Source organism: Ovis aries, chromosome 13, assembly GCF_016772045.2.
Source record: "Ovis aries strain OAR_USU_Benz2616 breed Rambouillet chromosome 13, ARS-UI_Ramb_v3.0, whole genome shotgun sequence".
In the NCBI taxonomy this organism is placed as follows: Eukaryota; Metazoa; Chordata; class Mammalia; order Artiodactyla; family Bovidae; genus Ovis; species Ovis aries.
This window is the reverse complement of record NC_056066.1, coordinates 31635873-31663300: the sequence shown is the minus strand read 5'-3', so window position 1 is coordinate 31663300 and position 27428 is coordinate 31635873. Positions and strand designations below refer to the sequence as shown.

The window sequence follows — 27428 nt, the reverse complement described above, 5'->3', positions numbered from 1 at the left end:
TTCTTGCCATAAACCGACCACTGGTCCAAATGTGAGGCTGAATTTCTAAATAATTGCTTTTCTTGTGTTGCGTCCTCGTTTGTCAGTCAGCAAATATTCAATACTGTCTTCCTTGGAAGGTTCTGCTGTGTGTGAATCTCTCTGGGGGTGGGGACATACCTAGTCACAAGACATCCCTCACTTTCAGCTGTCTGCCCCTACAATCCTTTTTCTACACAGCATTCAGTTTGCTCTCTCTGTGGCATTTAATGATAATTTGTATTTAATTGTTTGTTTTCTTGTTTATGTGTTTTCCCCATTGAACTTTAAGCTCCACGTGGACAGGACACGACTGGCTTTGGTATCATTATATCCCTAAGACCTAAAACAGTGCCCTACGCACTGATACCATCTTATAGGATGAATGAATGAATTTAAAATGAATGTATGTATAATTTAGTAGGGGAAGTAGAACATATATAAGTAAATTTTATAAAACTGGTAAACAAGTAAGAGAAATGCAGACAGAAAGGGAGAAGATTGCCTTTCATCTGGATAACATGTGGGGAATCCCAGATACAAAAAATGCCATGGAAACAGATGTGGAGGTGAGAAAGTATGAGACATTAGATGAGAAACCCAAAACTTTTCTTCTGTCAAGACTGTGAAAAGCACAATGGGGAGCACTCAGTGGACAGGGGACAGCCCCTGGAAGTCAGGCAAAGATGTGTTGTTGATTATTTGATAAGAAACGAGAAGCCACTAAGGGTTTTTTCAACATGGTGGTGACTGGAACAGAGATAGATTAAGCTAGAAGCAGGGTCAAGGTGAATGGGAGGAGAGATTCTAGAGCAGGAAATGGGGGATGCTCTTAATCTCACACTTATTTCTGGTCCTGATCTCTCTGTTCCCCAAGCAAGGATTACAGAAGTTAAAACAGAACCTCTCATCTCAAGCAAACACTAATTCTTTTCATTTTCACATATAAACAAATGCAAAAAAAAAAAATTGTAGAAACAGTATCAGTAAGACCTGAAAACCAGTAGTCTGGGAATTTAAGAGCTGCTGCTGCTGCTGCTAAGTCACTTCAGTTGTGTCCGACTCTGTGCGACCCCATAGACGGCAGCCCACCAGGCTCCCCCATCCCTGGGATTCTCTAGGCAAGAATACGGGAGTGGGTTACCATTTCCTTCTCCAATGCATGTAAGTGAAAAGTGAAAGTCAAGTCACTCAGTCGGGTCCGACTCTTAGTGACCCCATGGACTGCAGCCTACCAGGCTCCTCCGCCCATGGGATTTTCCAGGCAAGAGTACTGGAGTGGGGTGCCATTGCCTTCTCCAATTTAAGAGCTAGGAGGTAAAAAAAAAAAAAAAAAAAAAAAAAACCAGCTCTTGTCCCTGTTTGTGGTGGGAGTAAATTCTTCAATGCTAGTGGAAAACCACTGACTTGAGGCTAGACCTAGAATACCTGACCAGTCTGGCACCCATGTCTTGCGTCTAAAACATTGCTAATTGATCGTGGCATCTTCCACTCTGAGCCCAGATTAATCCTCAGAATCCTTCTCAGCACAGGTTCCAGACACTGTCACAACTAATAGAAGAAAGTTGGCTACATTCAAGAGGGAGGGGACATATGTATACCTATGGCTGATTCATGCTGATGTTTGACAGAAAGCAACAAAATTATGTAAAGCAATTATCCTTCAATTAAAAAATAAATTTTTTAAAAGGCTCATGAGACAAAACCTATTTGTCATTTCAGGTGTCTTTTACAGGTTTCACATTTGTCATGCCCTCTGCACCATCTGTTTAGGACTGACTCTATCATGATATCTATAATTATTTGTGCTATTTGCTTTTAAGTTAAACTGCAACCCACTCCAGTATTCTTGCCTGGAAAATTCCAAGGACAGAGGAGTCTGGCGGTCCATGGGGTCGCAAAGAGTTGGACACAACTGAGCAACTGAGCATGCACACACGCATAGAAAGACAACAATCATGACCTCACAACTTTGTTTTCATTTCACATCATTACCTGTCAGGTATGTCTGCTCGTGTATCTCTGTGATGCTCAAGAGTTCGGCATCCTGTTGTTGGCAGCTCTTCCTCGCCTGGTGCCAAGTTAAAGCAGCTTTGGAATTTATCTGATAGTAAATATTGGTCAATGGATCCTTAGTCCATAAGCTTTCACTGCCTTCAACTGCAAAAGAAGCCAAAAGGAATTGATTACATTACCCAGGGAAAGGATTTTCAGGGGACACTATTTTTTAAACAATCTGGGTAGTACTAATGCCTAAAACATTGTATTTCTTTTCCTTTTATTCTTTCTTTTACTTAGGTTTAAAGTGACTATGAGATTGTCTTGCCTCCTGAAATGAAGAAGGGGAATTTTCCAAAGATCCACCGCATTACATTTCTTTCATGTGCCTTGAGAAAGAAAGGAAAGATACTTGTCTGTTTTTCCATTAGGACACTAGAGATCAGATGAGTTGAGAAGTAAGGCATATACAGAGATTAAGAACAGTGATAACAGGGACTTCCCTGGTGATCTGGTGGCTAAGGGACTCACTTTCAGTGCAAGGGACTTGGACTCAGTCGGGTTCAAGCCCTGGTCAGGGAACTAGATCCTGCACTCCTCAACTAAGATGTGGTGTAGCCAAATAAATGTGTGGTTCTTTAAAAAAAAAAAAAAAAAAGAATAGAGATAACACACCAACTTCCTTAATCTAGAAAAACAAGAAAGAGAAGAGAAAATAAATATGTCTTCTTGCATCAATGTATATGTCACCTGCATATTCTAGTCTGGTCTTTTTAAACCAAAGACACAGGCATTACAGGCAAAGGCCATGGATTCCACAGACTGAGCAGAACTTGCCTCCAGGCTCTGTCACTCACTCATGATTTGATCTTAAATTAAATCAATAGCTTCTGGAGTCTCATTTTCTTATCTCTAGAATATATTTCATGTTGTGGTGGTTTAGTCACTAAGTTGTGTCCAACTCTTGAGACCCCATGGACTGTAGCCCACTAGGCTCCTCTGTCCATGGGATTCTCCAGGCAAGAACACTGGAGTGGGTTGACATTTCCTTCTCCAGGGGATATTCCTGGCCCAGGAATTGAACCCAGTCTCCTGCATTGCCGGCAGATTCTTTATCGACTGAGCTACAAGGGAAGCAGAATATTACATGTTGGTACCTCTCAGTAATAGCTTATCATTAACTTTTTTCCTTCAGAGTAAAATAATTTTTAAATTTTTACTTTATTTTTTTCCTTTGCTACTTTGCACTTCCCAATATATTCTATAAACTTGGCTATATTCTATGAAAGGCCAATAATAAAGATGAATAAGCATTATTGATAGCATTTTGCATATAAGATGATTGAGAAATGAGTCAACAATTAAATATTTTATGTGCTTTGTGTTATAAAAACTTCTCTTTCATCTTTTTGGTAATATAAAATTCTACTTACAAGTCATGTGAAGTCATAACCCTTCCATTTATTTGTAAGGAAGAAAGAAAAACTATGTAACTTCTCAGATTTTCTGAGAAGTATTCAATTTGCTAAGAAACTGGACAGTTGTCCATGTGTATAGAGCCTATAGTATTCATATGCATACAGCCAACATCATATATTGCATACAGTCTACACTATATATGCATATAGCTTACTCTCTGCATACACATATAGACTACACTTTATATATGCATATAATTGCAATTTTTTGTATCTGACAAGGAAGTAACCTTTTTCATACACTTACCACACACTATGATATGAAATTTAAGGTCCATGAAACACCAAAGAGGAAGATAAATATGTCAACAGTTCATCTGGGCAACAGCAGAGACATTTCTAAGATGTTTTAACTATAAAATCATTATATTTCTATATAAAAATAAATTTGAGTTAGTAATGTTAAATTTAACTTAATGTAACTTGAGATCTTACTAGTTTAATGTGCAAATGGAATTTTCTTCATGTAAGTGAGATGATTCAAACAAGACTGATTTGAGGTTTATTTGAAGAGGAAGCTATTTTAAATAAATATTTTTAGAAATTTGGAGGTTTGGCTTGTATTGTGATAGAAAGTGTGAAATACAAAAAAGGGGGGGATGATTTTCTCATCTAGGAATGAAGAAAAGGGATATAAATGAGAAAAGAAAAAATATAAGACTTTCCATTTAAAGAAAGAATATTTTTCATTTTAAATCAAGGAACTAACACTTATTTCTCAATGAATGCATAGGTTTGCTGACCCTCTATCTCCCCAAATTATACAAATTCCCACAGTAAACCAGCACAACAGATACTGAAAGCTAACATTGCAAGCTATGAGGAACTGAGAGAAAGGGGGCTTTTCCTTTTCCTGTTGCCCTGATACTTGAAAATAAATGTCTAAATAGAAGGAAAACATTACCATAAACAATAAAAAGGACAATGAAGAGCATGTATGAAATGTCACTAGGTCAATAGCTGGGACCTCATCTTCCTGGATTGAATCTGCTAGTTGAAGACTAACATAAAATAAAATGCTCTTTTGAAAGAAACACAAAGCAAGGACAATGAAATAGTTTGGGAAACTGCAAAACTCTTTAAAAAGGCATAAAATGTATAAAAGGTTCTTTAAAACCATAATGCATGCTGAAATCAAAAGTGTTTTATATTTCTACAGTAATTTCTCTTTTATAGTTAACTGGAAAAAATATATAATTTGCTTTAAGACATAAATTGGAATCAATGAAACTAAAAACTTATTCTAGAAGATACTCAGTTTATCCCTCCAACGCACATCTAGCCAAGGTGGTGAGTTTTCGCTTTTTGAGTTTTTTTTTTTTTAATGATTACTGGCTCACCATTTGTCTTCCATTTAATGATTCGTTAAATCATACACTGTTTAAGTATAAAATGTTACAGCTGGACCCATGAGATCTGTAGCCCCAAGACACTACATGATGACAGATTTAGAAAATACTATTCCTGCAAAGTCCAGGACAAAGATGCTCCTCCATAACTAGAAAACAAATACTGCTTTACCTTATGGGAGGAAAAATGTTAAATTTTGTTTTCAGACAGCAAAACTTCTAATACAAACATCAGACATCAATCAACTTTCATGGGAATCAAACCTTTAGTTATAGGGGAGTTCCTTGGGAATACATTGGTTAAGATTTTGTCTTCCAATACAGGGAGTGTGGGTTCAATCCCTGATAGGGAAGCTAAGATCCCACATGCTTTGTAGCCAAAAAAAAAAAAAAATCAAAAGGTAAAACAGAAGCAATATTGTAACAAATTCAATAAAGACTTTTAAAAAAATGGTCCATGTAAAAATATCTTTTAAAAAAATTAAATAAATAAAGGTTATCATAAAAGAGAAATGCGTTTACCTCACCCAAGAATGGGAGAGTGGTTCCTCTATGAACACAGGAAGACTGTGAGGTTTTGTGTGTGCTCAACCAGAAGAGAGGGACTATACCCAGAGGGGAACTGCAATATCTAAGGGGCTGAGAAATCAAATTAATTTTTAGTGTGATTTTTAGGAATTAAAAATCAAAAGAGGTAAATAAACACGACTCTTAAAGTTTGGCTTTACAAACTAAGATACTTTTGTAAACTGGACTGTTTTTTCATAATAATCCTTGGAATACTGTGATGGTAGGTGGATGTGTAGTCCTGAAAGTTTAGTGGTAAGCAACACTCTTGCCATGCAGATGGTCTCACAACATCCCAGACTGCCTCTGAGGCTCTGCCCCTGCACCCAGCCCTTGGCAGGAGAGCAGAAAACAGGAGCTCTGATCCACAGAATCTGAATTAGCAAGAGTAAGAAGTTCAGCGGGAAGGAAAGGATGAGAGCAGCGGGCAGCAAGAGGTGTAATGGAAAGGGAAGCAAAGAATTCTTGTTTCTCTGCATTCTTCACCCCTCTCTCTGCCTTCTGACGCAAATACTCTCCTCCATCCCACCCCAAATCCGCTGCCCGGTCTTTCTTTTTTTTTGTTTTTTGGCTGAATGGTGTGGCATGTGGAATCTTAGTTCCCCAACCAAGAACAGAACGCATGCCCCCTGCAGTGGAAGCATAGTCTTAACCACTGGACTACCAGGGAACTCCCGCTGCCCGGCTTCTTAACAGATTCTTGAGCATGGAAAGGACACCAATCATTTTGATGGCCCCTCCTATCAATATAATACAGTGCAACTTATTTTGCATCATTCCAGTAAGACTAATATTTTCATTTTAGAACCCCTTCAAGCATAGACATAACTCACTTCCATTGAAACTATGTTAAATTAAATGATAAAACTCTTCTTAAACTGAATTTAAGAAGAGTAGCATTACTATCATTTTCACAGCAAGGAACCCTTTTCATTACATGGACACAAAATTCAGGCATCCCTCACATCTCTCACTCTATCAAACTTCATGCTGTAGCACTGCTTAAATTTTATTTTTGATCTATAGTAAAGGTAAACCATTGGGGGGTTGGAAAATGGGATGACCACCTCTGGTATTAAGTATATACTGTATCATACACAGTATAATTTGCCCTAAAGTCTTAGAAAATAACTGACAGTAACAGTGGAATTTGAAGAGAAGAAGTATTTAGTGAAAATAAAGGGGTCATTTGATGCAACCCAGGGATAAGAGTCAGATGTGAGCTGTGGTCTTTAACTGATACAGATCACTCCCTCCATTAGAAAATGGGGCAGTGACATCTGTACAGGAGTGTGCTGGTGTATGATCTGAGATAATAAGTTAGAAATCACATAAAGGAAAAAAAGGAAAAAAGGAAAAAAAATACACAAGGTTTTATCACTGCTGCTGCTGCTGCTGCTGCTAAGTCGCCTCAGTCGTGTCCGACTCTGTGCGAACCCATAGACAGCAGCCCACCAGGCTCCTCCGTCCCTGGGATTCTCCAGGCAAGAACACTGGAGTGGGTAGGTTGCCATATTAACTATGCCAAAATTGTCTTAAAGTTACTTACACTTCAATGGACAATATCCAAAGAGCCTATCCGTGTCATAATCCGTAGTAGTTCCACACCACAGCCAGCCGTCGGATCGTCCAGCCGCCGTGCACTCCCCGTACCATTTGTTTTCAAACTTGAATGGAAACGCACAGGTTGCCCCGTTGGCATTGCCCAGGAGTGTGTACATGGCTAGAAGAGATACACCGACTTGCACTTAGAAATGATGTGAGTCTCCTGAACACTGACTTCCCAATCAGCAGGTTACTGCAAGAACAGGTCTTACTCTTCTGATGACACCACATGTCCCACACAGGGAATTCCCCTGTATTTCCATTCCCTCTTGAGCCCTGTCTTTTGCTGGGTTCATACAGCAGTGTGTCCTCAGGAACAACTCTAGTACCACTTCTGTTCCGCTGCCTTTGGCAACAGGTTTTCCCCTCGGCTCTTGCAAGCGAAAAGTAGTCAGCTCTACTGCCAACGTTGACTTCTCCCTTTCCTCCAAATAGAGAAAAGGCTATCCTTCCTCTTGGTTGAAATTGGAGAATTACTGAATCTCTAGATTGAAAAATAACCTTATAACTGTGGAACCCAAACACACAGTCAAAACTTCAGTCCCCTCCAACCACTCCTAACAAGACACACTCTACATGATTCCCTCAACAATGGCCAAGAAAGGGTAGGAATTCTCATATAAATCTCTGATTCACATCATGGAAAATAGTACTCAAAACCATTAGATACTATCACCAATATTTGTCTTTTTTTTTTTTTAAAGAGTCCAAACAGATCAAAATGGGAAGCTCTAGGTTCACCTAGAAAAGGAAGTTAAAACAAATATAGAACCATTGTGGATTATGGTTTGGCTTAAGCCAAAAAGATTAGAGAAGGTCACATCTCCAATAAGAACCAAACCACTGATGTGGCTAAATTCTCCAGTATGTTCAGATTATCTCTGGGAGATAATAGTCTTCTATACTGAAATATTTAGTCTCTTGTGACCAGTTGATATTCAGAATTTTTTCTAGATAAGAATACTCTTTTCCTAATTGTTTCATAGATCTATGACTTTAAAAAATTCTTTAAAGACATCTTAAAAGTTATTTAGATAATACAACAGTTGTAAAGCACATAGCATGGCGCCTAACGTACATAAGTAAAGTGAAGTGAAAGCCACTCAGTTGTGTCCAGCTGTTTGTTACCCCATGGACTATACAGTCCATGGAATTCTCCAGGCCAGAATATGGAGTGGGTAGCCTTCCCCTTCTCCAGGTGATCTTCCCAACCCAGGGATGGAAGCCTGGTCTCCCACATTGCAGGTGGGTTCTTCACCAGCTGAACCACAAGGGAAGCCCAAGAATACTGGAGTGGGTAGCCTATCCCTTCTCCAGGCGATATTCCCAACCCAGGAATAGAACCAGGATCTCCTGCATTGCAGGCAGATTCTTTATCAACTGAGCTATCAGGGAATCCCAATGTACATAAAGAGTATGACAAAAGTAAATGACTTACCTCTTTTCCTTTTCCTTTATTCATACTTATCCAGTCTACCTTAAAAGCTAGGTTTATTTTCAATTCCCTCAAAATTTTTTCCCAATTGAAAAATGAAAGTGAAGTCACTCAGTTGTGTCCAACTCTTTGCGACCCCGTGGACTGTAGCCCACCAGGCTCCTCCATCCATGGGATTCTCCAGGCAAGAGTACTGGAGTGGGTTGCCATTTCCTTCTCCAGGGGATCTTTCCAACCCAGGGATTGAACCCGGGTCTCCTGCATTGTAGGCAGATGCTTTACCGTCTGAGCCACCTAGCTGTTAATAAGTTTAAAATGTGATTCTAAATTTGGTTCCACTAAGTTATAGGACTATTTTTCCAAATCACAGATTGTATAAAAATATGCTGGATTTGTAATAATTATGCCATTGTTCTTTTGTATGAAGTAAACCTGATAAAGACTACCTAGGGCTTAGTCTCACTGCTTATTAAAGCAGCCAAGGAATTTTCAGAGCTCAACTTATGAATGCCAATCAAAAATGGCTTTTTAAGGACTAATTCAATGTATTTATTTATTCTGTTAAAAATTTTGGCCACACCACAGGGCATGCTGATCTTAGTTCCCTGACCAGGGATTGAACCCACTCTCCCTGCAGTAGACGCGCAGTGTTGTCCACTAGTCCCTAACTTGATTTATTAAGCAAAGCACTGATGAGGCCACTTCACTAACAAGTCATGACACAGCACTCATTGCCTCTTCCTCTTGTGGTCCACTCTTCCAGACAATCCACAGAGGCTTTGAAATTTACAAAATCTAATTCTATTACTCAAAAATGAAATCTTTGGTCTCAGACAGTATTCCTCCCCAAATCTTTTTTAGAGAGACAAAGAATCTCCATACATCCTCTCTGCCTTGTCTTTACTTATAACATATATTTCAATGAATGGATTCCAAGATCTCTCTGAAAGGCTAGATCATCTAGCAGGAATACCGTAAGTACTGGGAGAGAGTTAGGGACTATGCAAAGCGTGGTCAAGGGACTATTTGCATCCAACCACCCAGGTGTTCATAAAAATAATTCAATAGATCCCTAGGCCCTTTCCCCAATATGCTAATTTGAAATCTAGTGAAGGAGGACCCTGGGATCTGTATTTTTAACAAGTTCTCCAGATGTTTCTTAATCACGTTAAAATTTGAGAACCACTGTCTTAAATCCTATGCATATTTTTCTGAAAGCAAACAGAAGATCAGAAAGTGTGGGCAGGGAGTGGGAAGGGGATTGTAGAACTTCAGTGATATCTTTTAAAATAAAATGAGAATTCCCATCTTTTAGCACCAAACTTCCTTGTGTTGAATTCCTCAATTAGAACTACTGTCCTATCTGTGGAATTTGACTCAGTCAACGTTTAGTTCACCTTTGTCTTCCCCTACAACTTTCTGTCAAGTTTCTCTTGAAATGCTATGCTACTTTGGTTGTCTCTCACATAATTTCTAAATCTATATTATTTTCAAAAAAGACCTCAGGATAACTTTTTTCTGAGCCCTCCTCCTCACTCTTCTTTAATTCCTACTTTGTTTTTCTCTTTATGGAACATAGAAGGAAAATGGAAAGCTAATAAATCATCATCTTGCAAAGAGCTGAACTCTGATGCTCTGCATAGCTGCCATCAGACAAGTTCAACCAAACTTTGCAGCCTCGGTAACATAGTAACTTTAGAAACAGGTTAATCTCTTGTCCCAAAAGGCAAACTCTTTCTCTGACCTTGAGGATGTTCTAGATAGCACTACACAACAACCAAATGACCCATCCTAGAATGTGGCTACATTGTCGTCTGACTCAAGAGGCCTTTGTAAAGGACTTCAAGTTCTTTTTTGTTTTATTTTTTCTGTGCCGCTGCCAGAAAATGAAATTTGTCCTAGATAAGAGAAGACTAGATACTCTTATTTTATTTCACCTTGAAGAGAAAAAGGAACCAACTACATATAAAGTAATTTTCTGCCCACTGGGGCTATCACTTTCTAAAATAGCAGACTAAACATGCTAAAGGTTAATTTACAAGCTAATGCCTCAGCTTTGCTAATTTTCTGATTATTATATAATGTTTCTAAATACCCATAAGGTAACAAATAAATTAGAAACATTTAGAAACCCAAACTGTCAATGTCAAGATTTTCTGCAGTCTGAGTTATTAAAAAATGTGTTTCCATAGATCATTTGTTTAGAGATGACTTAAACCAAAGGAAAAGAAACATTTGGTTAAATTCATTTATCATGACAATCACACAGTATTAAATTCAAGACTCTGAATTAAAGATGACAGTGAAAAGTAATTTCCAAAAACAGTTGTCAGGAAAAATTTTGGCAAAAGTTATAAGAAATATCTTCCCATTAATCACAAATAGCTAAAGTATCACTCAGGACTTTTTAACTGCATTTATTCACTCACAGAACACACAATCATTCCAAATTCAAAAGCAATCAATATTTCTAGTATAGACTGAACAAGAATATTCTTATTTTCTTGAATTAGTTCTCAAATAAGAGGATGAGAAAAAATGGACAGAAAGACAAAAGAAAAAAAATTCCAAGCTTCTCACCTTCATAACCTCTAGAGCACAGATCATCAGTGGTTCCATAAACCTTCCATCTGCTCCATAAACCTGATCCCTTGTAAAGCATGATGTTCTTTTCTTGTCTGTTGCCATAGTTAAAAAATAAATCTTCTCCCTTGATTCCTAAGAGCGTGTCATTTTTGCACTCCCATTTCTGAAATTCACTTTTGGAGTCACAGGCATACAGAGTGACAGGAACCCAATCAGTTTTGGATGGCACCCCTAAGCATAATTTAAGTGCAACGCTCATGATCTGGGATTCAGACACCCATCGGAATTTCTGAGCTTCATTGTTCGGGTTGCAAACTGCAGTTTGGACTGCACTGGGACTTAATGCTTCCACGCAACGCTTGTGATCTTCATTGTATATTAAAAATTGCCTTGTGTCTGTTAAAAAAAGAGAAAGGGTGTTTAAGTGGATACATAGGATAAAGGCAATATTTTAGTTCAAAAGTTCTTAATGTTAAAAAGATAATCAACAAGGACCTACTGTATAGCACAGGGAACTCTGCTGAATGTTATATGGCAGCCTGGAAGGGGTGGGGAGGTTGGGAGAGAATGGATACATGTATATGTGTGGCTGAGTCCTTTTGCTGTCCATCTGAAACTATCACAACATTGTTTATTAGCTATAAAATAAAAAGTTAAGGAAAAATAAGTTCTCAATTTTTCTGTTTCCCTTAAAGACCTATGACCACAGGAAAAAGGTTGAAATTAACTCTGCCTGGGCCAACTCAGCTCCTCCAGAAGGGTCCCTGAAGCTGGAAAGACTGGGTTGAGGGTCCTCTCTCAGGAGTACATGGCTGCCAGCTGCCAGTAATTGACTGGAAGTCTTTAAGATGTTCTAGTTTGGACAAGGAACCTAATGGAAAGGCTCAAATGCTTTAAATGTGCATGAATTGTAGTGAAGTGAACATAAAAGGGGGCTTCCCAGGTGGCGCAGTGGTGAAGAATCTGCCTGCCAATGCAGGAGATGCAAGAGACACGGGTTCGATCCCTGGGTAGGAAAGATCCCCTTAAGGAGGAAATGGCAACCCACTCCAATATTCTTGCCTGGAGAATTCCATGGACAGAGGAGCCTGGCAGGCTACAGTTCATGGGGCTGCAAAGAGTTGGACACGACTAAGCACGAATATAAGCATGCACAAACATAAACGATAGGTAATAGAAGAAGAAATAACACTCATCTGAGAAAAACAAATTTGGAGATGAACACAATAAAGTATAAAATTAAATATTTCTGTGTCCTAGAACAGAATTTTGAAGTGTGACTATCCTTACCCTCTTTGAGATAGACGACACCTATAGAGCGACTGAACTGAACTGAACTGGTACACAGTTATTCTAATTATAACACTGGGAAAGTTTCTTGCGTCTAGAAAAACAATTTTATTTTAGGAATTTTTACCTTCATTTAATGGCCAGCAAATCTGTGAGCTAAGAGTCTGCTGGGTAGCCCAGGTCTAGGCAACTAGAGAGCTTTTTGGTTTTGTTTCCCATGCAACAGTGGGCAACTCAGATATCTAGTATCTGTCATTTCATTGGCATATTCAACTTGACCTTTGTACTAAAAAATGATACAAAATGCATTTGAAAATTGTAATAATTTGTGAAGTTTGCAGTAAAGGTTGAGTATGTTACGTTTTTATATTGTTTAAGGTAATATTTATAAGAGTAACTTTACAACTAACAGCGTTTTTTTATGCTTGCAATTTGGGGTTGGCACTTTAAATAAATATGTATACATGGTTTATTCTTGTACTACATAGCTGCTATCTGGCAAAACTCAACTTCCTCTTGCCAAAAAAGAAAAGAATAAAAGGAGCTAATAAACACATTTTTGTCCTTTAAATCACAAATGAATTCAAGTTTGATCATTTAAAGGTTTTCTTATCTATTTTTTAATAGACAAATGAAAGGAATTGACTATTTGGGGGGCACAAATATAAATTAAACACTTTTTGTGAAGTTTGAGTAAATTCCTTCTACTTAAGAGCTTCTTTCAAAGTGAGCTAGTATAGTATTACGGATGTTTGAGGGTTTGGCTAAATGAGCTTTTTTTTTTTTTTTTTTTTTACATTTGATTTCAACTTTATTTTTTTCATTCATTGAAGTATAAGTTGATTTACAGGGAAGCCTAGCATGCTGCAGTCCATGGGGTCACAAAGAGTGAGACATAACTTAACAACTGAACAACAAATAGATTTACAATATTGTGTTAATTTCTGCTACAACAAAGTGATTCAGTTATACATACGTATATTCTTTTTTACATTCTTTTCCATTATGGTTTATCCCAGAATATTGAATACAGTTCCCTCTGCTATATAGTAGGACCTATTGTTTATCCATCCTCTATATAATAGTTTACATCAGCTAACCCCAATTTTAATCAGGTCATCCCAGTGAAACTATCAAATAATCATAGTATATCTAACAGAACCCTTTGCTATTTGCAAAGCACTTTCACAAGCCAAATTCTATTTACTGTCCTCAACACCCCTGTGGGCTTGGCAACACTCACACTCTGAGATCAGTCTTGGACCATCAATTTTGAGGTCATAATGGATCTTTGCCGCAAAAGATTATGTTCTCTTGCCATATCTGCTCTTGTCTACACTTGGTAGAGACCTCCTGCCTCTGTCTTGTCTGGGTTCCTAATTCAGAGCTACTTTGAACCTCTGCCTAGATTCCTTGGCTGGGTTCCGCATGTCTGCTGGTTCCACTTCTTGGAATCAGGACTCACTAGAGCCTGAATTCAGAACATCTGCTTCTGTTGGCATATTTGGAGTTGACGTCTGTCAACAGAACATGCAGTGTCAACGCAATCTCCTCCCATCTAACTGAAGTCCTTCCCAAGCTTGATCTTTGTGTGGCAACATGAGTAACTTTGTGCATTGGTAATACAATTAAAATTTTAATAATATTGTGTTTTACTCACAGTAAAACCCAGGAAATAGGAAGATAAAATGTTCTTTAAATGGATAATGTACCATACAAAAATTTATATCTGGCTAAAAGGGTACTGAACTATGAAAATGTTGCCATAGATATTTGTAGACTCATTTATATTGACCTTTACATTTAATTTGTGTTGGCCATTGCACCTATTATTTTCTTCTCCAGACTTCTCTTCCACATTACACATAGTTTTGCTTAGTACCATCCTGATGGAATCTATCTTCCACCTTCTACTTCAGTCATTTGATTGCATTGTTGAGTGGCCAACACTTACCGTCTAAACTCAGTCAGCCAACCAGCTGGTAACAAGTCATTTAAAGTAAGGTGTTTAGAAGTCTTTATGCAAGAATAGCATTCTTCTTTCAGAGGTTTTTATACTTCCTTGAGTTTTATCTCATGTGTTTACATTTCATCTGTAGTTCCATCTTAACTTTAACTATGATGGCATTTCATGAGCAAACATCCAGTATTCTTTTTCATTAATGGCACCATCATACATCTAGATCTATAAGCCAAAGACCTAGGAGTCATCTAGATTCTCAGCTTTCCTTCACTTTCTAGGACAATATTATAACCTGTTGGCTCTCTCCAAAAATGTACCACAGTGGTTACTTTTATGTGTCAAATTGGCTGGGCCACAGAATCAAAATAATTGGTCAAACACCTGTCTGGATGTTGCTATGAAGGTTGTTTGTGGAAGTTTTTTGGTTTTTGTTCTAGTTCTAGAAGATTAACATTTAAATCAGTAGACTTTTAGTAAAGCAGATTATACCCCATACTGTGGGTGGGCCTCACTTAACCAGCTGAAGGCCTTCAGAGAAAACAGGCTGAGGTCACCCAGAGAAGTGGAAATTCTATCTCTAGACTATCTTTGGACCTGAACTGCAATATCCACTCTTTCTTGAGTTACCAACATGCCAACCTACCCTGGTAGACTTTAGACTTGTCAGCATCCACAACTGCATGCTGCTGCTGCTAAGTTGCTTCAGTTGTGTCCGACTCTGTGGACCCCATAGATGGCAGCCCATCAGGCTCCCCCGTCCCTGGGATTCTCCAGGCAATAACACTGGAGTCGGTTGCCATTTCCTTCTCCAATCCATGAAAGTGAAAAGTGAAAGCGAAGTCGCTCAGTCATGTCCGACCCTCAGCAACCCCATGGACTACAGCCTTCCAGGCTCCTCTGTCCATGGGATATTCCAGGCAAGAGTACTGGAGTGGGGTGCCATTGTCTTCTCCAACAACTGCATGAGGCAATTCCTTAAAATAAATCTCTCTCAAAAATATTGATAGATGACAGGTAGAGAGATAGGTACATAGACAGAGAGAGAGGCAGAGGTGGACACACACATACACAGTCTATTGGTTCTGTTTCTCTGGAGAACCCAACTAATACATATTTCCTAAGCCAGTTTTTCCTCTAGATCTCCACTGCTAAGCTGCTGCTAAGTCATTTCGGTCATGTCCAACTCTGTGCAACGCCATAGACGGCAGCCCACCAGGCTCCCCCGTCCCTGGGATTCTCCAGGCAAGAACACTGGAGTGGGTTGCCATTTCCTTCTCCAGTGCATGAAAGTGAAAAGTGAAAGTGAAGTTGCTCATGTGTCTGACTCTTAGCAACCCCATGGTCGGCGGCCTACCAGGCTCCTCCATCCATGGGATTTTCCAGGCAAGAGTACGGGAGTGGGGTGCCACTGCCTTCTCCAACATCTCCACTATCATACCCCAGAACAAGCCACCATGGTCTTGCTCTGATTTTCCTCTGTTTGAAATGGAATCATTAGCGATAATGCCTGATCTCCCAGTTTCCTGGGTGAGACAAGCTTAACATGTCACCTGACCCGACTGCAAAATCTACTTGACACCATGAAATGTTTCTACTTGGCCATATAAAAGGGTCAAATTTCTCTGTTTCTGCAGTCTCTTTAGTAGATTGCCAATACATGTCACATTCTGCTTGAATACTTATTCAAGAATAAAATTATTTTCTTTTTCTTTTACTTTTGGGGAGAGGTTTTCCAGGATGGAAGAGATTTTGTTTTTCACCATATCTCTTCCCAAGTGTAAACCCTTCACGAGGACCACTGCACACACAGGAACAAAACCCTCCAGTCTCTATGTCACAGCTCACTAGATGCTACACCATCCAGGGGAGCTGTTCCTACTTTCACCTCCTCCCACCCTTGCTCTCTCACTCACCACCTCCCAGCCACAAAGCCTTTCTGTTCCTCAAAAACTTGAAGCTCATTTTCACTTTACAGACTCCATATTTCAAGTTCCCTTTTCTTGAGACACTCATTAAGGTTCCAACTCAATTGCCAACTCCTTAGTGAGCTAACAACTCTAATTTTACTCTTTTATTTTCTATATAATATGAATAACCACCTTAAAATATATTTTTTTAAATTTTTGTTTATTTATGTTTTGTCTGTGTCCCTACTAGAATGTAAGTAGAAAGACTTATCTTTCCAATCCAGCACCATATTCTCTCTTTTCAGAGCATAATAGGCCCTCAATAAGTATCTGTTGAATGAATAAAGGAATAGTTATTAAATTTGAAGCATTTCCTGACTGTTAATTCAGGTACTTTCTTTTATTTAATGCTTGATTCAAGATGATGACTCTATTTCATATGACTTTTTACTCTGAAAGTTTATTTTTCCCAAAGAGCAATTTATAAATGTTTATATTTATAACATAAGTACTTGCAAATGAAAAGCTTCTATTTCAATACAAACTTATCTCTTCTTATTTCCTTTATGTATCTTGGACACTAGGAAGCAGTGCAGGTTTGATATTGCTTCTGCCAGACAATAAGAGGAAATGTAAAATTATCGCTTTATGATCCTGTGTTCATACGTAATTCTTCTCCTTGACGCGTCAACATGTGAGTTTTGCTTGTATCACTGTCTCTGTGCAATGTCTCTGATTTAATATGTCATCTGTCTTCCTCTGAAAGTGATTCAAGACCTTGACCAAAAGACAGCTTACGGTGTTTTGGTCACTATGAACCAGACCAATGTTTTATTTGGATAAACATTCAATTTTTGTTGTCTATACTATGTTTTTGTAACAGAAATATTGCAAAGCTGAACAAATGAGAATAGATGGTACTTATACATCAGAAATGTATTTACCGAATTGACAAGACCAGCCATGCATCTTAACTCAGTCTTACTAATCTCTTATTTTTCAACAAATAAAGATACCAGGCACCGTGCTGTTGACAATGCAAAGACAAACTAGAGACAAGTTCCCTGATATACAGAGCCCACAGTTCAAGGGGAGAAATATAAAAAGTCAAAATGCATTTAGGAAAGAAGCTTCCACGCAATGTCTCAGGTTAAAAGTGGCTGAAGTCTGGCCATAAAAAGGAATGAAGTTGGGTCATTTGTGGAGGTGTGGATGGGCCTGTGAAAGTGTTAGTTGCTCAGGCATGTCCAGCTCTTTGTGACCCCATGGACTACAGCCTCTGTCCATGGAATTCTCCAGGCAAGAATACTAGAGAGGGCAGCCATCCCTTTCTCCAGGGGATCTTCCCAACCCAGGAATTGAACCTGGGTCTCCTGCATTGCAGGCAAATTCTTTAACCATCTGAGCCACCAAGGATGGACCTAAAGACTATCATACAGAGTGAAGTAAGTCATAAAGAAAGAAAAACAAATATCGTATATTAATGCATATATGTGAAATCTAGAAAAAATGGTATAGATGATCTTTACAAAACAGAGACAAGAAGACATAGAGAACAAATGTATGGACACCAGCGCAGGAAAGGGAGAGTGGGTGGGATGAATTGGGAGACTGGGATTGACATGTCTACACTACTGTGTACAAAATAGGTAACTTATGAGAACCTACTATATAGCTTAGGGAACTTCACTCAGTTCTCTGTGGCGACCTAAATAGAAAGGAAATCCAAAAAAAGAGGGGACATATGGATATGCACAGCTGGCCTACTCTGCTGTAACAGCAGAAACTAACACAACATTGCAAAACAACTATATTTCAATAAAAATCAATTTTAAAACATGGCCAAAGCCTGGATATCCAACATCATAGGCACAAATGTTCTTTTAAGCACATTTTAACTGTTTTAAATGATAACACTGAGCAAGTCATTAAATTTCCAAAGTGAAAGTGCAATTTACTCAGTCATATCCGACTCTTGGCAACCCCATACAGTCCATGGAATTCTCCAGGCCAGAATACTGGAGTGGGTAGCTGTTCCCTTCTCCAGTGGATCTTCCTGACCGAGGAATCAAACTGGGGTCTCCTGCATTGCAGGAGGATTCTTTACCAACTAAGCCACCGGGGAAGTTCAAATTTCCAAATTTACTGGCAAAAAAAGTTAAGCTATTAAATGTGACAATTTAGAGGTATAATTGTCATAGGCTGTATTTCCTTATACATATTTAGGCTTTCCCCACCATCCATAAATAAAACACTGACATGAAAACATAAAAGCTAATAACTTGTGGAAGACAGGGAAGCTGGATAAGAGGAAAGTAAATGGGTATTTTGTAGTGGATGCTGCCAGAAATCCATTTCTTTCTCTTGCCTTTTGCAATTTCAGTGAGTACCAGCTCCACTCCCCAGGGGCAGCCCCACATCTCTGGGCCTGGGGACATTTTTCTGACCATCAGAGCCTCCTCACCCACTGCAAAGACCAGACAGGTCAGAGAACGAACACCTCCTAGGAGTAGCCCTTCACTAGTGACCAGTGGGTGTTAGAGGAATGAATAGCCCTAATCCTTACACCAAGGAAGGATGATTCTGAGATATATAATCTACCTTGTCACCCAGGGTACCCAGGAAGGCTGAGCTCATCTGCCCACAGGGCTCACTTGCTCCTTCACCCACCCTGGACCAGCTACCTCCCTGTGGTCTCACGGCCCCGTCCTCAGCCAGTTTTTCCCAAGATTTTTCCCAGTGTTGGGGAAAAAAGTCATTGTCAGAGGTCAAGTCAAGTCATTGTCAAGTCATTGTCAGAGGTCACCGTCTTGAGTCAACCAAACCAAGAATCTGTTCATTAGCCCCTGTAAGTGACAGTACACCCTACAAGTGTGTCTCCAAAGAACTGAAATTAAGCTAATAAATATTTATTTATGTAAATATGTTAGTTAAAAATAAATATTTATTATGTACTTACTATACACAAGGGCTTCCCTAGAGACTCAGTCAGTAAAGAATCTATCTGTAATGCAGAAGACCCAGATTCAACCCCTAGGTTAGGAAGATCCCCTGGAGAAGTAAACGGCAACCCACTCCAATATTCTTACCTGGAGAATCCCATGGACACAGGAGCCTGGTGAACTACAGTCCATGAGGTCACAAAGAGTCTACCATGACTGAGGGACTAAATCGTCACTACCATACACACACACACACACACACACACACACACACACACACACACACGATAACAATTGCTGGGACAAGGGGGAAACTAAGGATCACATGATTGGGCTTAGTGATACTGAACAAAAGGATAAAGAAAAAATTGAAAGTGATTTTATTTTCCTCTTAGATATTTCATTCGTTCATCAAATATCCAGAGAACCTACCAATTTAAGTCACCGCATTTGGCTATTGGGGATTCCCAAGTGGTAAAGAATATGCCTGCCAATGCAGGAGACACAGGTTTGATCCCTGGGTCAGGAAGATCTCCTGGAGAAGGAAATGGCAACTTACTCCAATATTCTTGCCTGGGAAATCCCATGGACCGAGGAGCCTGGCAGGCTACAGTCCATGGGGTCCCAAGAGTCGGACACAACTTACAGACTAAACGACAACAGCAGCAACAATTAGGCTATTGGGGGAGGTGCAAGTATTAATCCAATACGGACTACGACCTCAAGGAGAAAACAGTCTGGGAATACATAAGGAACACTGCCAACTTCCTGCCTCCCTCCCTAAAGATAGGAATACCTACTCCCTTCCTGGATTCATTCACTCCCATCTCAGGAGCTCTCCCACCACCTGCTGATCCCAACTTATATCCTGGATTCCATTCCCAGTTGCCACTTCCTTCACCATCCTTCCCTTTCTCTCCTAATCATCAACCTCAAAAACCCAGCCTCTCTGCCAACTTCAAGACAAGCAAAACATGTAGGTAAGACGCTGAGACTACACAATTTTTCTCCTTCCACTCATAACCAGGCAAATTAATTTTTACACATTGTGTCTACCTGACTGTGACATGATTGGAGCGCTCCTGCTTACTGAGTGACCTTGGTCAAGTATCTAAACTACTCTGTGCTGCCTTTTCCCCCTGAAGAATGAGGAGGAAAGTACAGGACCTGCTGGTCGTGTGAGATTTAAATTAGATCATCTAAACAAAGCACTGAGAACAGTTCCTGACACATAGAAACTGCTTGATACATATTAGTATATGCTTATCATTAACTAGGGAAAATCAGTATTGTAGGCAATGTGAAATGGTACGGAGCAGGATGAAACTAGAAAAAAACAGAGAACTGTTGCAAAGAGACAGACAGAAGGATAGAGACTCCAGAGTTCCCATATGATGTATTGGAAAGAAGCACGTGTTTGTAGGCCAGCAAACTTGCAATCAAATGTTGGTTCCACCAAGTCCTAGCTGTGTTGCCTCAGTTAAATTAATCATTCTAGCCTCACTTTCCTGATCTGTCAAATGGGATAATAATGCTCTCTGATAGATCTACTGGAAACTTTCTAAATATTTTTTAGAAATATTTAGATATATATATTTACAGATAATTTAAGCAAAGCACCCAAAAAATCATTTTGCAGATAGTGAACCCTCAAAGGTTACTGTCCCTTTTCCCATCTCCAAGTGAAAAATCTAAATAATTGATCCAAATAGAGGGACTAATCCCTTTTTGACATACTGCTGTTTTGAAGCACGTTTATGTCTTTGCTGAACAATACGCTCCAGCTAGTAAATTACATCTACTTCTTAGCCTCAGAACCAGAAGACCACAATCAAGAACTGGTCAGGTCCTTACTGGCTAGCTGACTTCTGAGGCTGTTTCCTCATGTAGTAAAAGGTGGATGACACTAATAACACCCAACCAACCCATCTCATGGCTTCCCTGGTGGCTCAGCCTGTAAAGAATCTGCCTCTAATGTAGGAGACCTGGGTTCTGTCCCTGGGTCAGGAAGATCCCCTGGAGAAGGAAATGGCAACCCACTCCAGTACTCTTGCCTAGAAAATTCCATGGATGGAGGAGCCTGGTGGGCTACAGTTCATGGGGTCACAAAGAGTCAGACACGACTGGACAACTTCACTTTCACTTTCAACCCATCTCATAGGGTTGTTATAAGGATCTGATTAAGGATCTGAAAGCAATTAATTGAAGTGAGGAAGGATCTGAAAGGGCTCTGTAACCTTAACTTGGTTTATAATCAGAAGAATCTGTCACACAGTAAGGGCTTCCAAGGTGGCTCAAGTGATAAAGAATCTGCCTGCCAAAGAGCCACAGGAGATACAGGTTTGATCCCTGGGTTAGGAAAATCCCCTAGAGGAGGTAATGGCAACCCACTACAGTATTCCCGGAAGGATAATCCCATGGATAGCGGAGCCTAGAAGGCTACAGCCCATGGGTTCATTAAGAGTCCAACACAACTGGAGAACATGATGCACATCCTACAATGTCTCCTATGCCAGTTTCAGTTCCTTTTCAAAGGGTACTTGCCTTCCTATCTCCTTCTGCTCTCAATTTTATTCTACCTGATTTCCTTGAGTTCCCTCTATGGATCAGTATAACTATATGATGTTTCCATTCAACAGTGCTTGATGCTCACCAAGAGGCAAGAGGACCCTATTATTCTCACATTGATAGCAGTTTTGTTCCTTCTCTGCCATGCAGACAACGCACCACTTAAAAGGTTACATTCCTTCTGTTCAACTCCCCTAGTTGCTCTGTGACCTCCTGGTTCTCCTGCAGCTGCTCAAGGTTCAGTGTCAGAAACCAGGTTTCAGGAACACTTGTCATCACTGTGATCTTCACATCTCTTTGAAGACAGGGGTCTTTGTCTATAACTGAGGTTGAGTGTGTTTGATTCTTTTTTTTCCCCCTTACAGTTGCCTTCCATATTTTGTTTTTTTTAAAATATATTTTATTGAAGTATAGTTAATTTATAATATTCAGTTAGTTTCTTCTATACAGCAGTGACTCAGTTATACATATATACATTCTTTTTCATATTCTTTTCCATTATGGTTTATCCCAGGACATTGGATATAGTTCCCTGTGCCATACAGGAGGACCTCGCTGTTTATCCAGTCTCTGTATAATAATTTGCATCTATTAATCCCAACTTCCGGTCCATCCCTCCCTCATTACCCCTGCCCGTGGTAACCACAAGTCTGCTCTCTATGTTTGTGAGTCTCTCTCTGTTTCATAGATGAGTTCATTTGGTTCATACTTCATATTCCACATATAAGTGATACTATATAGTATTTGTCTTTCTCCTTCTGACCTACTTTAAGTGTATTTAATTCTTTAACACTCACATTTAACCAGCAGTGATTCTTCCTACCTAGAAATTAGGTCCAACAACCTAAGAAGGCGCTGAAATGTCACACAACAAAGCAATTGTCTTCTTACCTGGATCTGCAATACCCTACATCGACAGATATCCAACTCAGAATTAGAGAAAAAAATCAGAAGTCATTTGGGACAATAACAAGAAAAATAGACAACTATAAGAACAACTGAAGAAAGAAAGAGGACAAAAACTTGGTTTTGCTCAACAACGTCAGAAAGTATGTGTTAAATCTGGTACTGAAACAAGTCATATGTATGAAGGAAGAAATGAGAGACTAGAAATAAAGAAAATACAAAAAAAGAAAGCAAGAATGAAGGAAAAATATAAATATTAAAGGAAAATTTTATGAAAACTAGTAAGGAAGTGGTCAGTGGGCAACTGTTCCTCAAAGACGTTCTAAATTAGTATTAAAATCAATCTAAAGGGATAGTTTGGGAGCTTGGGATAGACATGTACATGCTGCTATATTTAAAATGGATAACCAGCAAGGTCCTACTGTATAGCACAGGGGACTCTGTTCAGTGTCAGGTGGCAGCCTGGATGAGAGGGGAGTATAGGAGAGAATGGCTAAGTCCCTTTGCTGTCCACCTGAAACTATCACATTGTTAATTGGCTATACTCAAAAAAAAAAAAAAAAACAAAAAAAAAACCAAAGTTTTTTAAAAAATGAATGTAAAAATATCCCAGAAAGCTTTATATTGATGAATGTTGACTAATAATATTTTGGATACACTGGGTTAAATAAAACATATTCATAAAATCAGTGTCACCTGTTTTTGTTGTTGTTGTTGTTTTACCTTTTTAAACATGGCTACATAATGTGGCCAATGATGTTTCTATTGAGAAGTGCCAGGTTAGAGTACAGGTCTCATTCAGGATCTGAAGACCTTTAGTGACAGAAAACTTTCTCTATGCAGAACATTCTATTTGAGACAGTGAAACCTTTAGAAGATTGTCACTGGTCTTAGTTTTAACCTTTGGGGTCACAAAGAATATATTAATTCTCTTGCACAAGACAGTCTTTCAAGATGAAGACCAGAGTGATATGGAGCCTGCTATCCCGTCACCCTTCTTACTCACTAAGAGATGTGCTTTGTAGCCAGGACTCGGGTTAAATAAGAGCTTCCCTGATGGCTCAGTGTTAAAGAACCCGCCTGTAAATGCAGGAGACTCAGGTTCTATCCCTGGGTCAGGAAGATCTCCTGGAGAAAGAAATGGCAACCCACTCTAGTATACTTGCCTCGAAAATTCCATGGACAGAGGAGCCTGGCAGGGTTATAGTCTATGGGGTTGCAAACATGACTTAGTGACTAAACAAAAACAACAGGGAAAATATCTCCTCAGACTTCAGGACTCCTTCCTCTGTATTGTTTCTTGGAAAACTTTTCCTTTAAATGCTAATTATCCTGCTTGCACCGAGCTATTGATTGCTACCATGGGGGGGGGGGGGGCAGTCACGGTTATGAATAGCTAACATTTAGGAACTATTATGAGTCATACTATATTCTAAATATTTTACATAGTTTAATTCATTGAGTCATTGCAACAACTGATGGGACAAGTGATATGATGCTCCTTAGTTTATATACTAAGAAAGTTTATAATTAAGGCACAAAGAAATTAAGTAGCAGGGTCCAGGTACAAACTATACTGCCTTTGCTTGTGTTTTTATCATCTCTGCTATTTCATGGTCACGCCGATTTGTTTTCTGTGGTCGAACACTCTCCCTGGAAAGCTTCCTGGTGGTCAGGAGTTTCTGTCTCATCCATGATCCCCTCTCCCCAGCACCTGCCTCCAACATGTCGGCAGGGCATGGAACACCCTTGGCACAGGCTGGGCAAGGTGGTATTTGCTGATTTGGGAAAAATGAAGGGGGATCAGAAATCCAAATTTTCAAAGCTGAAATCCCATCTATTTCATCTCAAAAGAGACCTGGGAATAAACATTCCTCCAGACGCTCTCAGCTCTCATTCCGAGGGTAAAGCAAGATGTGTTTAAGGAAATAGAAGAGAGAGACTTCATACTGTCTTCAGGCTTCTGGAAAGCTCTGAGTCTGGTCCTCATGAGTTATCATCCATTTCCGGGGGGGGAAAAAAAGGAAGGGATGGAGGAGTAGGAATAAATCAGTTTGAACAACTTAGAACTGAGAGAAGGATCGATGTAGAACACCTAAGGATGAACTGTCTAGTAATAAAAACTAGGAGTGATCAAAATGGTTCATTCACTGCTGCGTGAAGTAAGTCAGAGAAAGACAAATATCATATGATATTGCTTACACATGGAATCTAAAAGGGGATATGAATGAACTTGTCTATAAAACAGAAACAGAGTCACTGAAACAGAAAATAAAAATTACGGTTACCAGAGGGTAAAGGGGGTGGGGGTGGGGAGTAGGGGTACACTGGGAAATTGGGATTGAGGTATACACAGTACTATGTATAAAACAGATAACTAATAAGAAGGTGCTGTGTAGCACAGGGAACTCTACTCAATACTATGTAATGACCTATATGGGAAAAGACTAAAAAAAGAGGGGATGTGTGTATATGTATAACTGATCCCAATTACTGTACAGCTGAAACTAACACAACACTATAAATCAACTCCAATTTAAAAAAAGATTTTTTTAAGGTGCATTCACAGAAAAAAGATGAGTTGTAAAACTCTCATGAGATCTTTGGGGGGTACTATCTGTGACCCATCCTTGGACCTACGATAAAGAGAGACACCAATGCTGCCCTCATTTTGGTCAAAAACGCTCAGAAGAAATTGGTTTGAGAGTTCGATAGAAACTGAAAACAAGAATTTGCCAACCAGAGCGGAAATCACTCTAAGAATATATAGCAGCGAAGGGGCAGTGGGAGATGAGAGAAGAGATAAGAGGAAGGCAGGGTTCTGAGGGGCTCAGATCAGGCAGCCCCCCTGACCCGAGGAGCCGCTGCCTCCTCCCAGTCCCCAGCTTCCAGGCCTGGGAACCCGGAGGAGCTTCCTGCAGAGCTGGTGGTGCTGTAGCCCGGCTTCCTCCTCCACGCAGGTGTGGAAGGAATCCCTTAACACTCTCCCCCAAAGGAGGGGGTATCATAGACCCCAGGCCCCAAGTCAGGAAGCTCACACCTCATTAGCCTACTTACCCAGGAGCTGCACGGCTACCGGAAGCAGAGAGAGGAGAGGCAGGAGTGGGGACGGCCTCATGGTCCAGAGTTTATCCTTTTCTTCCACGGATGGAGAGAAGAGAGTGGGGAGGACCAGGCCAGTGAGCCCCCAGCTGTCCCTGCCCGCTCTGCCCTTCTCAGAACTGCCCAGCTGAAAAGGAGCATGGAGGAAGCGCCCACTTTTAAAGGGCTTCTGAAATTAGGGAAAACCTCCAATAAGGAGATATCCTGTCACATGAGGGTGGTTGGAAAAACAGGAATTCAAAGTTACAACTTTGCTTCGTAAGCTAACTTCTGAGAAGAGCAGATACAGAGGAAGGGGAGAGAGGGACACGTGTGGGAGAGAGATGAGGAAGAGGGTGGAGGCGACTGGGCGCCTGTGAGAACCTAGGAGCCAGGGCCGGCCTGCTGGGAAAGGGGGGAAGTGAAACAGCGCTGGACCTCCGGGCTCTGCTTGGATGCGGGGGAGGGCAAGCTGGAGGCCACTACCTGGGCTGGAAAAGTGAGATTCTCTCTGGGGAGCGGCTGAATCCAGGGACCTTCAGCAGACAAGCCCTGGAACGTAGTGGAGATGGCAGGCAATAAAGAGGACAGTTTTCTGGACTTCCTTAGCAGTCTAGTGGTTAAGACTCTGGCCTTTCAACACAGAGGGGGCACAGGTTCAAAGCTTTGTCAGGAAATTAAGATTCCCACATGCCACATGCTCCAAAAATGATAATTTTAAAAATCCTGAATTATACCAATATGGCATTACATCTAAAATAATAAACTATTTTTTAAAGGATAGTTTTCTGGTGGAAATGTCTTATTAAGGGCTGAAATGAATTCCTTCCCACTCTCCATATTCAATGTTTAGAGTTTCCTATTTTCTTTGAAAGCTCTGAAAGTGGCTTCGTATGGAGCTTTGTTCCTTTCAGCTAGAAGAAATGTAAAATAGAGACTAAGCTTAAGAAAGAAGCTCAGTTGTAACAGGAAGGAGAAAGTTTTAGAAGTCTTTTTCTAGAAAGTTCTCAAGAGATCCAGAGAAAACAGTGACAGGACTTGAAGTAAAGGCTCACTGTCCATCCTTAACAATAGTGATCCTCTTCAGGTTTACAAGGGTCATCTTGCCAGGAGGAAGTCTGCTCATTTGGTCATTTCATGATAGGTGGGATACTTTCTTTTCAAAGAAATGAAAACATCTTTCATGAAGCATCATATTAACCCTACAGATCTACTGTGTTATTTTTCAGAAGTAAAGCATGAATTAAGAACATTTTGAAGCAGATATCAGTAATTAGATAGCCAGCTCACAACTGGAGTGTGGGAAATGTTAGCCAAACAAAAGGAAGCTGCTGGAGTATTTCTTGAAATTTTATTTTAATTTAAATTTACTTATTTTAATTGGAGGATAATTGCTTTACATTATTCTGTTGGTTTCTGCCATACATCAACATAAATCAACCATAGGTATACATATGTCCCCACCATCTTGAACCTCCCTTACACCTGCCACCCCATCCCACCCCTCTAGGTTGTCACAAAGCACTGGATTTGAGCTCCCTGCATCATACAGTAAAGTTCCACTGACTGTCTAATTTTACATATGGTAATGTATATGTTTTAATGAATAGTTTGTCTTCAAGTGGAAAGCTTGAAGATTCACCATCTTTGTAATATTATAAACTTTGCTTCCTAGTAAGAAATGTGATATATTTATCTTACCGATTTTTTTTTTAACATTCTAAATTTCAGATTA

The 27428-nt window shown here is 39.7% G+C and overlaps 1 protein-coding gene across 1 annotated transcript in view; it reads right to left on the bottom strand.

Moving 5' to 3' along the window:
- Positions 1–25730, bottom strand: part of MRC1 (mannose receptor C-type 1) — a 111703-nt gene extending 85973 nt beyond the window's left edge. Inside the window, 4 exon segments of the mRNA NM_001197180.1 lie at positions 2014–2178; positions 6960–7133; positions 11031–11432; positions 25670–25730. Coding sequence (NP_001184109.1) covers positions 2014–2178; positions 6960–7133; positions 11031–11432; positions 25670–25730 — 802 coding nt within the window.
- Positions 25731–27428: the final 1698 nt, after the last annotated feature.